Raw genomic sequence first — 15,563 nt, forward strand, 5'->3', positions numbered from 1 at the left:
GTTGTATTATACAAAATGCTCATATTATTGTCATGAAAAATGCAGACTACCATAACCGTGCAATACTCGTGCAATGTCACCTTATCTGCGGGATGGGGAGTGAAAGAAGCTAGAGCACGGTATCCTCAACGTACTCAGAACCTCGCTATGCGCTGAAGTCAGATCTCTTCGGTAAATCCAGTCTGAGCCTGAATGTTTCTCTTCCTGCTTTGGTCATAGCCCATCTTTGATCTATGGATTCCACGATATTGGCGGGGCAGGAAATAGGCTTCGTGTATTTCTATTGAGCGTTATAAATATCAGTTGCGTGATATGATCATCCTACTTGGATATGCAGATAAGACTTGGTATACAATGAAACACACATTATGCGTCGAAGATAAGATATCATACAAGATCATTTGTAAGGCCAGCTTATCATTCTCTTTCCCGAGAGGATCGCAGTATCTGGCTGAAGCTAGTTTCATGAGATCTGAATGCAAGATTTCCATCAAAGTTGCCTCTAGTAGTATAGCTTGATCAGTTGTCCAAAAGTCTTTGATAGCAGGAGGTACCTGTTCCACTTGATCAATCGCTCTCATCTCATCATCTAGGGAGTATTATAAAGCGCAAAAGAGATACACATACTCCAGTCTCAATGGCACTTGAAACGAATCCTGCGAAAATAGCTTGACATCCACTTATCCACATCTCATGTCGATTGGAAGCAATCGTTATCTTAGTCCAAGTCATGTTAGTTCAAACCAAATATGGCGGACTCGTCGTTTATGGGATGAAGTAAATCGCAATAACAGGTAAGATGTCATGTTTGTCATTATATCAGGATATCAATTGACTATGTGGTTCTGGATGTGAGTCAGAAGAATAGTCATCACCGGAAATTCAAGATAAAGGAGGTATCGAAAGGAGGTGATCGCGACAATTTTATCGTGAGTGTATTGGTAATGAACCTATGCAAAAGAATGTGTTCTGTCACACGGGACGGTTGATTGTTTACCACGCACATGTAACTCGCATACTCTCAGTACAAGATATAGATCCTCTCTCACTCACTACGTGAGTTCTCCCTACGTTCCTTCGAAACATCACTCTCTTGTCTATATGAATAACATGCTCAAGGTGCAGTAGCATCAAAAACAGTCTTGTTTCCGGATCCTGGGACAGCTGTTTCCGTTGTAGCAGGATGTGCTGTTGTTGCATTAGGGACAGGAAGAGGTTCACCGGTTTGACCTGGAATGTAAGCTTCTGCAGGAAGACCACTCTCGTCGAGACCTTCCGCAGCTAGAGTCAGATGTCAGCTTATGATCATATTCAATGAACAAAAAGGAGGTGAGGCTTTCTTCGAGGCGGAGAATGGGAAGACTCACCTTCAATGATATCATACATCTCCCCAGCAATCTCAGGAGCAGGTACTCGACCACTGATTGATTGACGAAAGAACGTTAGTCTTCTTTCCTCTATCGTGACATGCATTTCTATAAGCTGATACAGAGAAGCGGCAAACAGGACGCACGTTAAAATATCCGTTGAGGAAATGCTACTTCCATAGAATTCTCGGTTGGCATCCTTCCTCTCCACCAAGATGGTACCATCCAATGTCAAACCAGCGAAAAGACCTATTACCATGAACGCGTTAGCGTGCACACTGTCCTCTTCATTTCAATTAGTGCTCAGACATGAATGCAGGGGCCATTCACCTTTAGATCTACTATAGCTGAACATAGGAGCTGGATTGGCGAGAGAAGCTGATACTTGACCACCTGTACCAATAGGTCCAGCAGCGGCTGAGATACCACCTACATACACAGGATATGAGCAAACGAGCAATTACTGACATACATGGGTGGTTGATGTCGACGAGGTACTTACCGCCAACGGTGACATTACCTCCTCTTGAAAATGCTTTGACGGCTTCGTCAGAGTTGAGAACAATGACAACTTCAGTCAAGTCTAGCAGTCCAGTTGCAATCGCACATATCAGCTTCAATGTTCTTGCAATTTTAAGTGAACAGACAGAATTAGGCCGATGATGAATCTGCAGGTCACCCCACTCACCTGCTCCAATCTGTAGACCCCATCCGACACCGGCAGTAGCAATACAACTGGGTGCACTCCAGCTTCCATCAGGCAACCGAGCGATGACTAATCCTGAACCTGCTTTTCCGGAAAACACAAATCCTGCTTTCAGAATAGTGAAGACCGCAAGACCTATATTATCAGGTCACATGGTTAGCTTGGACGTTATGGGTTTGAATGACAATTGCTAAGCTGCAGTACCAATGAAAAGAGAACATACCTTTGGCTCTTTGCAGAACTGCCTTGGGAATTGAGTTGAGAGCGGTTTGAGGTGCATGAGGATCCGCTGTGACCGGTTGTAGAGGAATCAGCTCATTGCTGATTATATAAAGAGCCACCGAAAGGCTAAGGTAGGGACGACATATGATTGATATACTCACCAAGGAAACTCTTAAGGATTTTAGCAGCTTTCTGTGATTCACCGGGAAGAGAAAACGATTGCATCAAGTTCGAGCCTCCTGTCGCAGCTCGGCTTTGTCCATCCTATACCAGATCTGTCAGTTGGAGTTCAAAAGTACTAGTCATAAAATGTGTGGTGCTAAATTCTGGATTCTATATGGTCGAGTAAATCGGGGATGTGGGAAAGGAGATTCTGAAGATTAAGTGCTGGACATACCTTCAAAGCTGCTTGAGCTTTACCCAACATTCCGCTGAATTTACCTTGCATGTTGATCTCTATGTTCTGTTAGATATGACCTGTACCTTGATGAAGAGACAGTCTGTTTGTACGATGCTCAGTGTTCGTGTATGCAATGTTGGAGTGATGTGAATGACGTCTCGAATACTAATCAAAACAACAAATATTACGAGTGTTTGCCCGCACTAAAACTAATGTAAACGTCATTCGAGGCAGAATATCCTTATCTTTATCTCTCCACGTTTTCATGCAGGGAGGCTGCTAGACATCTCATGTAACTGAAATCTTGTCCAACGTCGTGCTATCTGGAAGGCACTGCTGCTGTCTTTGGCATTGCGTCTTTTCTGAATAGTCTAGTCCGATAAGATCTGCATTCAAATTTTTGCTATGCGAGAAGAGAAAAAAAATAGGCTACGACATGAAACGGGACAAAGCTATACTTTATATATTATCGAAATTAAGGATTTGAACACATCGATGTGAATTTCAACCGAATAACGAAGGATTCGATCGAATGAGATAGGGTAAAGATGTATATATATGCGGATCTAAGAGAATGCTATATGAAAGGATAATGAGATGGCTGATGGATTCGGAGTTTGAGAATGAGGAGATGATTCACCTAGACTGCTACAAATAAAAGCGGGAAGCAAAGAATTGAAAAATGCAAGTCTGGCTACAATACGATTGTCTACGAGGTCAAATCGTTTATGCGGCAGCGGGCCTAGAGTGAGCTCGGGTAAGAGCGGCACCGGATTGTTGAGCTTGAATGGAGGAGAATCGTTGAAGCTCGTTTTGAGACATGGAGATCTTGGCACCACCTCTGAGTCGGTTAGCGGCTCTTGAGAGGAAAGAGGTTCGGTTGGAGTACATAGATTCGTGTCTGGAAGCAGTTCGTTGGAGTCGATCTCCAGTGTTGGAGATAGTGGCAGCGGCAGCCTTCTTGGCCTTTCGTTTTTGAAGAGCAGCAATGATGGTCTTCTTCATGAGGAACTTAAGGGCATCGAGAGGGAAGTACCAAATGATGTTCCAAACCCAAACGATACCAATCCAACCACCAGAGATGGCGTGGACTTGAGTGAAACCCCAGTTACCGAAAGCGGCAATGATAGAAGAGATCAATTGAGCGAGACAGAAAGCAAGCATGAGGGCAATTGAAGGTCGTTCAGTCCATGAAGGTCCGTGAGATCGAGTGACGAAGATAAGAGCTTGAGAGATAATGGCGACTTGAAGGTAGATAACCATGTGTCCTCGGTAGTCGTTGGTTTCTTTAATAGCTTCAACACCGAACTTGTTCTCGAAGAAGTCGGTAGAGTGCATGACAGCGAAGAGAGCAATGGTGGAAACAGAGAGGTAAAGACCGTAACCGATACCGTAAGCGAAAACTTCGGCAAGATCCCAAGAGTCTGGAGTGGTGGAAGGAAGTACTCGATCGAGGGAGAGGGTCATGATGGTACCGTCGTTAAGGACCGCAATGATCAAAACCATGAACGATGGGAAGTCGAATTGCCAGATGAAAGACATGATGGCGAAACAGACGACGATTCGAATGGTAACGGCACAAGCATAGATGGCATAGTTTCTCATTCTTTGGAAAATGACTCGAGAACCGTAGATAGCGTGGACAATGGTAGAAAGACCGGGTTCGGTAAGGACGATATCGGCAGCACCTCGAGCAGCATCGGTGGCACCTTCGACAGCGATACCGACGTTGGCACGGGAAAGAGCAGGAGCATCGTTGGCACCATCACCAGTCATGGCACACAAGTGACCGAGAGCCTGAATTCGCTTGACAATCTCGAACTTGTGCTCGGGGAAGACACCAGCGAAACCATCGGCATCCATGATCATTTCATCGAGGTTGGCATGCTTGGATCCAGCTTCAGGACCGTCTTTGAGAACCTTGGCAGGGTACATGTGATCACCGAGACCAAGTCGTCGACCGGTTTCTTTAGCAATAGCGAGTTGATCACCAGTAACCATCTTGACCTTTACACCGAGAGCCATGGCATCATCGATAGTTTGTTTGGTGTCAGATCGAGGAGGGTCGAAAATGGAAAGAAGACCGACGAGCTCGAAACCGTTTCCTTGACCATCTTTAGCATCACCGGTGACATCCTCGTGGGCAACAGCAAGGGCTCGGAGACCTCGTCGGGCGAATTCCTCGACATCGGCTTCAAGTTGGTCTTCCATGGCAGAGGTCTTGTTTCGGGAACAGATTTCAATGATGATACCAGTCATACCTTTAGTGGCTCGCTTGAGCTTACCACCGTCTCGGTTGTCTCGGTAAGTAATTTCGGTTCGCTTGTCGACGGGGTTGAAAGGCTTGAAGTCAAGAAGTTCAATACCTTCTCGGGCAAGACCGGGGTTGGCAAGGGTACCGACAACACAACCATCAATGGCATCTTGGTTTTCAGTTCGGGAAGCGTAGGCGGCGAGGAGACAGACACCCTCAACGTCCCAGGAAGAGTAACATTTGACGTTTTCCTTGTCGATGGTAAGCTTGTTGGTGGTAAGGGTACCGGTCTTGTCGGAACAAAGGATGGTCACACCAGCAAGTTCTTCAATGGCAGTAATTCGGGTAACAATGGCCTTGTGTTTGGCGAGTTGTTGGGCACCGACAGCAAGGGTGACGGATAAGACAGTAGGCATAGCAATGGGGATACCACCAATGAGCAAGACAAGGATGGAGTTGAGACCTCGTCGGTAAGTGTAGTGGAATCTGGGGTACAAGATAACAATTTCGAGGACAACGAAGATACCAATAGAGACAAGACAGAAGGTACCGATTCGGGCCAAAACCATCTGCAAGTGGCCGACCTGGTCATTGTCTTGACCGACAAGGGTGGCAGCACGACCGAAGAATGTGTTGGGTCCAGTGGAAATGACGACAGCTTCGACTTCACCTTGTTTACAGGTGGAACCGGAGAAACACTCGTCACCGAGTTTCTTGGAGACAGGAAGAGATTCACCAGTAAGAGCAGCTTGATCCATGGAGACATCAATGGCCTCGGTAAGTCGACAATCGGCAGCGCAGATATCACCGTGTTTGAAGGCAATAACATCACCTGGAACCAAATCGGCAGATTCGATATCTCGCCATTTACCGTCTCGCTTTACTTTAGCCTTGGGGGCAAGAGAGTCCATAAGAGCCTTGACAGCGTTACCAGCATTTCGTTCTTCGACGAAACCAATGGTGGAGTTGATGATCAAAAGTAAGATAATACCGACGAAATCTTGCCAATCTGGGGGTTGACCTCCACCGTTGGAAAGAGCGATGGCGACAAGGGCAGCACCTTCCATGACCCATGAAAGAGGGTTCCACATGAATGAAAGGAATTGAAGAAGGACGTTCTCTTTCTTTTCCTCAAGCTTGTTGGGACCGAAGATACCGATACGGTCAGTGGCTTCAGCCTCGGTCAAACCACCTTCGTCACATTGAAGAAGTTGGAAGACTTCCTCCATGACAACGTGCTCAATGTCGACCTTGTCTTTGTCATAAAGATCAGTGGCAGTGAATTGGATCTACAAAAAGAAAAGTATAAGCGAGTATTTGCGAACATGAATGAAAGCAAAGTACTTACAGTGTTCATATCAACTTTGGCATGGAGATCACCGGTTTTCTCATGTTCCATCTCCTTGTACTCTCTCTTCTTCTTCTCGGGAGCATCGTCGAGGGCTTAGAGACGGTTGTCAGCTGCTGTTTGCGTTCGCACGTGCATATTTATTGATTCAGGGTATGAGAAAAAGGCTCCACTTACCTGGAGCATCACCAGCAACTTTGTTGGTCTCCCTACAATAGGTAAAAAAGATGGCGAAGGTAAGCAAACAGCCGTTCAGAAAAAGATGCTCCAACGATCTACTGAATATCCTGCGACACTCACTTGATAGGAGCCTCGGTATGTCCAACTTTCTCGTTGGTGGACATGTTGATGGTGTTTATTTATGGGGATGGTGTGATGTTGTGTTTATGTGGACGAATGGAAATTAGAGATAAATAAATAAATGGATCTGTTTTAAAAGAGGTTGCCCCAACTGAGTGTGTTTAGTTGTTTGCGGATGGGCTGGATGTGATAGATTATGAGTTAGACTGGTTGGCTTATGATTGCCAAGAAGCGGATCAAAGGATTCTGATTGGAGGGGGTTGGTAGATGGGTTGGAATCAGAATCCTCGCACGGGATCACTGCTTTTCGTTCGAAGAGTAGTAAAAAATGAAGGAGAAGTAGGAATCAGTATACGAATGTGAGGGGGAGATTCACAAAGGTAAAGAGAAAATATATATACGATGAAAAGGGAGAAGGTGTAGAAGAAAAGAAGAAAGGAAGAGATTTATTTATTTATGAAAGAGGGGGGGGGGGGGGCTTTTGGGTTTGTTTTTGGGAGATTACGGTGATGAATAATAATAATGGGGGATGGGCTTAAATCCGGTATGGTGTGGTTTTTTCTCTTTTTTCCCTTTTCTTTTTCTTTCCTTTTCCTATTCGGTGGTTGGGTTTTGGTGTTTGTATCGTATAGAAGAAGCCTTCGTCTCCCTTTTGGAAAGCCCAATCTTTGACCGTAGTCCGACTTTCTGACCAAAGATTGAATCTGATTGGATTGAGCAGATTTGGTTTTTTTCAACCATGGCCGCGGAAATGAAAGGTTATACATTCAGATCAAGTAATAAAAAAAAGGAGCGCAAGGGAAGAAGGGGAGGAAGAACGGCACCAAGGAACCAAGAGGAGAAAATTACATTCAAGGGTCAAAGTTTCGAGGGCTTCAATCTTTGAGCGATTTCACAGGGTGAAACGAGAGGACGGGACTACCTATTGGACATCGGCTATTAATATCGTCCAAAAAATAGCTCGTAATAGAACCACTTGAAATCTGTTTATAGGAATTAACGCACTAGCTATACCGATAGACTAATTCGAAACGGCATGCATGGATGGCAACCCTGGGAAATAAGGGGCCAGGGAGGGAAAGAGGGAAGACAAGTTGGCTGAACGAAAAACCTCAGGGATAACGTAAAGCGATATGCACAACAAAGTCATAAGCCCCGAGTATAGTCCAATGGGCATCTGGTTGAACGAAAGGAGTGTTGTGGATGAGTGCTGTTTGTCCTTGAATCAGAAGATCCTATACCTCTCATAAGCGATAGAATCACATCATGAAAGATACATGGAAGTTTTCATGGGATCTTGAGACACACATGCTGTTTGTTGTCTTCACCGACAGCCTGTATCCGAATCGGGAGGATAAGCCATCTTCTGATGAAACAAGAAGCAAATCCAACTAAAACCTCACTTGGGCAAGTGAGGCCGCAAGATACCATCAAATTAAAACTGTTCCCGCAAAAGGGTTCAGGTAGGAGCTCCCCACGTGCGCATGACGGCATTCAATTTTTTGTTTTTTGTTTTGCTTGATTTTTTGCATCTGCGGTAGCCTTTTGTGAGCGCGGAGAAGTGCGTTATCTGGTCCTATGTACTCCCACTCGCTTGGAGTGATAACGATTCTTGGCAATTACGACTTGGCAGACTAGGAGATCGCATCTTGAGCGCGGTTCTTCTGTTACTCCGCGGGTCTTCCGATATCGTTTATCATTGTATGCCTACAAATAGGATGTCTTTACCACGTCGACACCGAGCCCGGAGTCGGTGACGAGAGCACAAGGATGAATTTTTCACAGCCTGGAGATGACCGAAGATCCTATCCGCGGCCGACCAATACCGTTTACCTCGTTTGCTGTTGCTGCTACACGAAAAGAAAAAAAAAAGCTCAAAACGTTTGTTTGAGGATTTATTTGAAAATCCCAATGACAGAAGTGGCGTTCTCCTTTTTCAATCTCTGTCTTTGAAATTTCATTTCTTTCTTCCCGTTCAGGTCACGCTGTGAACTTAGTGTCGTATTCTTGACCCTGAATCTATTTGCAGCCGCCGGCGATTTCGTTTCTGTGAATCGTAATGGGAATTACCTTATGTTTGCAAAAGGGAATACTCCCTTTAGTTCGTACCGTTCGTTCCCAAACATCCTTACAAGATGGTTTGAAGGACTCTGGAAAATAGAGCTAAAAAGCTTGAAACGGACTATTCAGATATATGGGTCCGGAGATATCGGTCTCCGAGAAACGACGATTGTTATGAAAAGCTGATGATACCTGTCTCCGAGATATGAGACAGCACATTGCCGAGTCAGATTTCGAGAAATTCTCATGATGATCGCACAGAAAAATCAAGCTATATTTTCATGGTCACAAAATAACGAGAGTTCCCCAAAGAGATCTTTATCCCTAATCTTATGCCCCACTTCTCGTGTAAAACTCGCTTAAACTCTGAAATTGGATTTGATATGATTGGACCTTTTTTGCTGTTGGAGCTCTGGGAAACCTTGGTGGATTGTCCATCTCCGCTCTCTCTTCTCCACAAATCAAAGTTCATGTCCAGGTACCCACTGCCATACGTATGGGGAGTACGTGGAAGTGATCGTCGTGAGAAGATTCCATAATGGTTTACTGAAATGACAGAAATGACCAATTCAACGAAAGCGGGAAAGCCGATGATGTGATAACCTACTTGAACCATCATAAGCAATCGCAGGAAAACTGCCACAGTCTCGGAGAAAACTCCGTTTTTTTGGTTGGATGAAATTTACTCTTCTGTGGCATATCTTGATCTATTCGAGTACATCTAAAGTGGCAGGAAATAGGTTATCATGTTTGGTTTTTGGTCTATTTCTAGCATACCTAAAACCCTTTCTTCTCCTGTGTTTCGGTTCTTCAGTGAGGAACGAAAAACAAAAACCTGAATCAAGGAGTTCCATAAATTGTGGTTTTTGGTTCGGAATTGAGTTGTTTACATTCAGGTTTAAGGTCGTAAATTGACACATACCTTTACCCTCGCTCGATTGCAGGTTATCGAATTAGCTTTGGGAAGCAAACCAATCGGGCCGAGGTCCGTGCAGCAGAGACCGCAAGGCCGCCGGCGCCGCTTCTATTATCGATCAGAGTCAGGAATACATTCTTGCTGATGTATATTTGAAGAAAATCAGGATGCAACCATGGTCTCGCCGAACTCATACAAAAGTCTCGGCCGAATATAAGGCTTTCAGCTCGTTGAGCTCTACCGGAGTTCAATGTCAATTCAGCATAACAATTCCGAACGATGAGAATGGTACAAGTCACATGTCTGAAAACAGGTTGAGCGGGCAAAGCTTTACAAGGGGAATTGTTGCTTGATCTGCCCGTTATTTGTACCTCTTTGATGAGGCGTAATAAGGTAGGCACGATATGCAGTGTTCCACTTGGCAAGCAAAAGAGGACATGCCAGAAGCCAAGTGATGCATCTGCAGTGTCTGTTTAGCTAGGCCTATGACGTGTTAACCAGAATAGTGTCAAACAGCACCCTCGTGCAGATAACACCAGTGTGAATAGATTCTGAGTTTTGTTCAACGATTCCTTGATGGGTAAGGATGACCCTACCTTTGATGCGGGAGACAAAGGTAGCCAAAATTTCAACATGAAGACATTTCAAGACGCTTGAACAGTGAATAAGTGAGTTTGTAGAGACGGGACAGGACAGCCGTTCCGCTTGTCGGATGTGATACTCATAACCATAGTTTACGTTGAATCTACATTGTAGTGCAGTCTTGGGGTGAGAGCCCTTCAGCAAACAAGCAAACAACGTCAGCTAATTTGCCAGACAGTCTCACGCGATACTTGGATCTCTTCCTATTCGTTTTCTGCGTGCGACGGAGGCATCACGAGGGACGGCTATGGAATTTTGTAAACATCGCTGAGGATGCCCGAATCCATAATGATGTTGGCCTGAAAATCATACAGTACGGCCAAGGTGCAATATATTTATTCCCTGCCCGATGCCGTGGAGTTGAACCGGACGTGTGATATACAAAGTGATCCCGCGATTGGAAGATGCTTCGAGAGACCAGTTTCCTCTCGAAAGCTAGCGTGACATCTATTATCTGTATTACATTCCGTGATGTATCGCCATGAAGAAGGTTTATTGGACTCACCGTTCGCCTCATCCCCTTGGTAATATATAGTCAACCGTCTGTCAAGCAAGGATCAGTCACTCCTGCTACTCCTCATCCTTCTAAACACCGAGAGTCACTCAGAGCACCATGTACGTTGCATCTTTACGATTACCTTCTTGCAACACAGCTGTACTCGTAAGCTACGGAAGATGGAGCCCCAGATGTAACAAGAAAACAATAATAAACCTCCACTTCTCGTTCGAGTTTCATGTTTTCGTTCTATTTCATCTTATATTAAACTCCTTGTTACATCCTGTAAAACATACACTCCTTCTTCCCCCACCCTCAAACACGCACACACGCACATCGTATCACTGATCCTCATTGGTTCTTGGCCGAAAACCGTCTGTCAAGCACTATCAGCTCTTCTCCTCGCTGCACATGGATTCGGTAAAGGAGAACCTATCTAGCTGAATTGAACTAATTTACCCTAAACGCGTTCAGTGTTATCCTCTTTATATTTCAAGGTAACGCTTCACTTCAAGCGTGCCTACAATACCTTTCGATCAATCTGCCAACTAATCGAAAGCGCAAATCTGACTGCGAACGATGTCAACTTCAAGACCGTTGTTAGCTTCGAGCTATTGCAACATCGAGAAAAGGGGAGAAAGCCTGGATAGCGTAAGGAGAGAGTTGAGTGTTATCATCAATGGTATGTGACTCTCGAACGACCCGTTTCTCTGAATCACAGTGTACTTCGAACCAGCTGGAAAATCGTGTAAATGCGCTTGTAGCTGATTTACATGCTCAATAGCTTTACCAACACAAATACATCCAACCGAAAGAGAATCGTATTTAAATGCGATTCTGGATGATTTGAGCGATAGAGCGGATGCACCTTGGACTACATGGCCGCAGGATGGTATGTGACGCTTTCTACGTAATGTTCTGGTCGCTAATCTTAATAGTGTCTTCCAGTCTGTTTACTAGCTTTGACAGCGATCAAGTCACTTGGACGCAATCCCGTTGGATCTGAGACACTGCTATCGAAAGATCATTTCTCAATCATCCTCCATCATTCATCTCTTCCACTACCAACCACATTCTCATCCGCTCACACGAGGCCTCCTCCATTCTCTGCGATTGCGAGAGAGGCATTGAAGGTATTGGCGAATCTTCTTGTACTGCAAGAAGAAGGCAGAAACATATTCGCTTCTACTGGTGGACCTAAAGCAATCGCGAGAGCATTGTCTGGTAAAAACATTGATGGTCAAGAAGCAATGTATGAGAAAGAAGAAGACAACCTGGAAAGGTTGTTCTTATTGGGTAGATTAGGATTTCTAGTAACTCTGGAAAGATCAGAAGCGGTAGCAGTCATGGTTGATACTGAAGATATAATCGATTCACTAGTTCAGGTATGTTCGGCCATTGGATACAAATAAGTGTATTGGGGAATAAAGCTGATGATGTTACTCCTGTGACATTTATAATAGCATTTCACAATTCTGCAGCCTTCTCAGCCCAACTACATGGCGTTGAGCGAGCTTCTGAAATTAACAAATAACATCCTTCGTTTTTATCCATATTATGATGTATCGACTGCAACCAGCTCTACATCAACCACCGATATCGAGCAGTGGGATGCGACCTTTGATCCGTGAGTATTTGACTGAAGTCTAGATCAGAATTGGAACTGAACCCTTGCACCCAATTCAGCATACTGTATCCCCTGTTATGCCAGTTCTATGGTAACCCTTATATAGATCTCTCACCCCCTCTATCTCACTCCATACATGTTCTCCTTTCCATTCCATTCATCTCTCGACTTCTACCCAAATGGCATTCCATCCCGATGCCTCCTTCTCCAAGACAAAGCTCTTCGGTCGCGTCCCCGACATCATCAATGAGAAACCTTCTCAGTCGGATATCGAATATGTCAACCAATCCGATTACTAGTAGGAAGCAGTCAGGGGAATCGCTTGTGCCGCCCAATGATCGTAAGACACCTTCACCGTCTTCATCTCGGAGAAGCAGTGGATCAAACAGCAGACCTCCAATATCTCCTCCGTCTAGCATTCAAGACCCTACAGCTCTTCCTACAAAGCTGTTGAGAATACTCGACCATTTTTTCGATACTTATCTACCGTATCCGAAAAAGCCTGATGAAACTTTACCTCAAGGTCTAGTATTGGAGGAGATGTTACCTCCTCTGTTGTTGCTAATGACAAGGGCTGCAGCAGGAAGCGAGTCAACGAGAGCTTATCTGAAAGAATCCCTGTTACCCTCAAATCTGCGAGTAGATCTGTCAAAAGTCCAGAGCTTTGAAGGAATACTGATAAAATCGATATAGTGACCGATCAGCTGGAGCTGGACCACTGGAATCTCGTAGAGGTACTCTAGGTAATATTCTTCGTTTGATGGGTTGTGCTGGTCATACTCAATGTAGAAATACAGCTGGAGAATTGATGTGGGCGATATGCAAAGGCGATCGTAGGTTCTTTCACCCTTTTTCAGCTTGGCAATTGCTGACATAAGTCTACCATTCTTTACAGCCGCCGAGCTTTGTTTAGAGATAGGATATGGAAATGCTGCTGGTATACTATTCCAAAAAGGTGTATCTGGACCACCACCAGCTAAAATTGAAGAGATACCTCATGATGAACCGTTTTCATCATCTGCTTCAATAAGTGTCGAACCTGCTACACCGACAATACCCAAACATCAACAAAATCTCGACTTGACCAAGAATTCAGTCTCATCGTCCACCCGTAATCCCATCACTTCTTTATCAGCGAATGATATGTCGTCGGAGACGGTGTCAGCAGAAATGACTGAAGAAGAGAAAGAAAGAGAAGCTGAGAGGTTGTTTGTCTTGTTCGATAGGATGGAAAAGAACCCTATAATACAGATGAAATCTGGTAAAAATCCCGACGGAGAGGGTAAGAAGATTAGTGTGAATGATATGATGAGAGACAAGTTGAATAGTGGATCGTTCGAGGACGATGATGAGGAAGAAAGAAGAATAATTGAGGAAGAGGGGAGGAAAGATGAGGAAGATGCGATCAGAGAAATTGAGGCTTATAAGAAAAGGTCAAGCAACAAGTAATAATCCCTACGATCTTACAATACAACCAAGAAGCAATTCAATTCTGATGAGATGTTCCCAAATGAATCAGTAGATATAACGAGAGCGATGTTGTTTTGTACATACTAGACGATATACCACACGATGTGATAGGACATGTATCTGATTCGTTACATGCACATTATGATGGGGGAATTGAGTATTTGTTTATGACGTCTGTGTATACAAGGTTCTTATCTCTCTCTCGTGAAGTAAAACCATATCCTGTTGGATTTATAAAGTGAAGAGCTTATTCTTTCATGAATTCGTCAGGTGCGCCTTGCTTTTCTTGAATTGCAGTCCTACGGATTTCATATTTGCATCAGTAAACTTCGTACATGAAAGGCTTTAAGCGAATTGACGCAGTGTGTTGCAGTGAATGTTATTGGTATTCTGCACTAGGCTCATGGTGTAGGGAAGAAGAAATGACAGTTTAGATAGTTGAAGGATGAACGATCTTGAACTCACCTCAATTGCTTTGTGAAATCATCCTCCACATCATCATCATCCCAGTTATCCTCCCATAGATTATCGTTTGGTCCATCACCTGCTTTCTTCATGGCGTCAAGTACGTTACCTCCGTAATCTATGATACGAATGAGAGGTTAGTAAGAGCCAAACGTGTCAATTTGCAAACGGTTGGGCAAGCGATCATATGGAAACGGGGACGAAATGGGAGAACAGCAAGGTTCGAAGAGAGGGGATGTGACAGTGGGAGTGGAAGCTGGACGTGCTCCATATCATCTACCCTGGGCCTGCAAGAGAAAGGGAGGACGATGCCGATATCATAACATGACAGACCTCGGAGAAACACCAAGGGTGGGAATTGTCGCTGAATACATCACGTTATAAGTAAATGAAGAAGTGTGCATTTACCTGTTGCAGGGAAGTCCTATATAACGATACGCATGTCAGCACCACGAGAGATATTGCACAAGGGCGTGTAGATGTATGTTTATATACACTGCTTGGAATTGAGAAATGGAATGAATCACTAGCAAGGTTTACTCACCTCAAACTCATCATCGTCTTCCAAAGCACCTAATTTAGGTAAAACCTTTTTCTCCGTTTGTTGTGTTGATGCGGTGGTGCCGTTTGATGGTCCAGCGGTGTTTTCTTTCGTTTCCGTAGGTTGTTTGTTGTCTGACATGATGGATCACGATTTCTCCAAGCGTACTAATGAAAATGAAAGATCAAGGTTGTTAACAGAAACAATTGTTCATTCCAACATGATCATCATCATCATCATCATCAACATCATCACTCGGTTCTCGACGCGCAACCACCTTCCCTCCACCATGAGAAGGAGAGAAGGGGAGATGGTCCGTGCCACTCGTCCGGCGTTATAAATCTGTCATTCCCCGCAAACAAGGTGTTGACATGCCACGTTGATATCAGTCCGTTATCAGTCCTTATGCTAGGGTTAGAGCTTCTGACAGTGAGGAGAAATCCGAGTCGAAGCAATTGCTGGTTGCAAAAAAACATCCTACCGTCTTGGTGTGTCGTAAGACCATCAAGCAATTTATGGAAAAAAGATCATCTTAATAAAAGCTCATTAAGAATCTACTACAATTCATCTTTTGCTCTTTTGCTTGACGTGTTTTTTGACTTGAACTGCAGGAAGAAAACTAGGGTGTGATTGACGCCTTGACGAGGTTGAAGACCATTGATAATCATACTTTGAATATATCGATATCAGTGGACTCGTAAGATATATGATACCTAGGTACCCTAAGAATACAAGGTAGTACGGTTTG

At 44.3% G+C, this 15,563-nt stretch overlaps 5 protein-coding genes across 5 annotated transcripts; 1 reads left to right on the forward strand and 4 right to left on the reverse strand.

The window, feature by feature from the left end:
- Positions 1 to 145: 145 nt before the first annotated feature.
- Positions 146 to 732, reverse strand: IL334_005050 (uncharacterized protein; the record flags this gene model as incomplete). The annotated part of the gene is made up of 3 exons (XM_062936764.1): positions 146 to 280; positions 366 to 554; positions 628 to 732. The coding sequence occupies 3 exons, from the start codon at positions 730 to 732 to the stop codon at positions 146 to 148; spliced, it is 429 nt and encodes a 142-aa protein (XP_062792815.1).
- A 382-nt stretch (positions 733 to 1,114) lies between these two features.
- Positions 1,115 to 2,743, reverse strand: IL334_005051 (uncharacterized protein; the record flags this gene model as incomplete). Its single annotated transcript, XM_062936765.1, has 9 exons — positions 1,115 to 1,281; positions 1,368 to 1,420; positions 1,514 to 1,616; positions 1,698 to 1,796; positions 1,870 to 1,950; positions 2,056 to 2,208; positions 2,297 to 2,362; positions 2,457 to 2,559; positions 2,693 to 2,743. The coding sequence occupies 9 exons, from the start codon at positions 2,741 to 2,743 to the stop codon at positions 1,115 to 1,117; spliced, it is 876 nt and encodes a 291-aa protein (XP_062792816.1).
- A 678-nt stretch (positions 2,744 to 3,421) lies between these two features.
- Positions 3,422 to 6,641, reverse strand: IL334_005052 (plasma-membrane proton-efflux P-type ATPase; the record flags this gene model as incomplete). The annotated part of the gene is made up of 4 exons (XM_062936766.1): positions 3,422 to 6,238; positions 6,298 to 6,392; positions 6,475 to 6,506; positions 6,598 to 6,641. 4 exons carry the CDS (start codon positions 6,639 to 6,641, stop codon positions 3,422 to 3,424), a joined length of 2,988 nt encoding a protein of 995 aa, XP_062792817.1.
- Positions 6,642 to 11,291: 4,650 nt separating this feature from the next.
- Positions 11,292 to 13,788, forward strand: IL334_005053 (uncharacterized protein; the record flags this gene model as incomplete). The annotated part of the gene is made up of 7 exons (XM_062936767.1): positions 11,292 to 11,394; positions 11,497 to 11,604; positions 11,661 to 12,097; positions 12,176 to 12,339; positions 12,399 to 12,974; positions 13,033 to 13,172; positions 13,235 to 13,788. 7 exons carry the CDS (start codon positions 11,292 to 11,294, stop codon positions 13,786 to 13,788), a joined length of 2,082 nt encoding a protein of 693 aa, XP_062792818.1.
- A 268-nt stretch (positions 13,789 to 14,056) lies between these two features.
- On the reverse strand, positions 14,057 to 14,956 carry IL334_005054 (uncharacterized protein; the record flags this gene model as incomplete). The annotated part of the gene is made up of 4 exons (XM_062936768.1): positions 14,057 to 14,108; positions 14,275 to 14,392; positions 14,683 to 14,698; positions 14,819 to 14,956. The coding sequence occupies 4 exons, from the start codon at positions 14,954 to 14,956 to the stop codon at positions 14,057 to 14,059; spliced, it is 324 nt and encodes a 107-aa protein (XP_062792819.1).
- Positions 14,957 to 15,563: the final 607 nt, after the last annotated feature.

This window comes from Kwoniella shivajii, chromosome 6, assembly GCF_035658355.1.
Source record: "Kwoniella shivajii chromosome 6, complete sequence".
NCBI lineage: Eukaryota > Fungi > Basidiomycota > Tremellomycetes > Tremellales > Cryptococcaceae > Kwoniella > Kwoniella shivajii.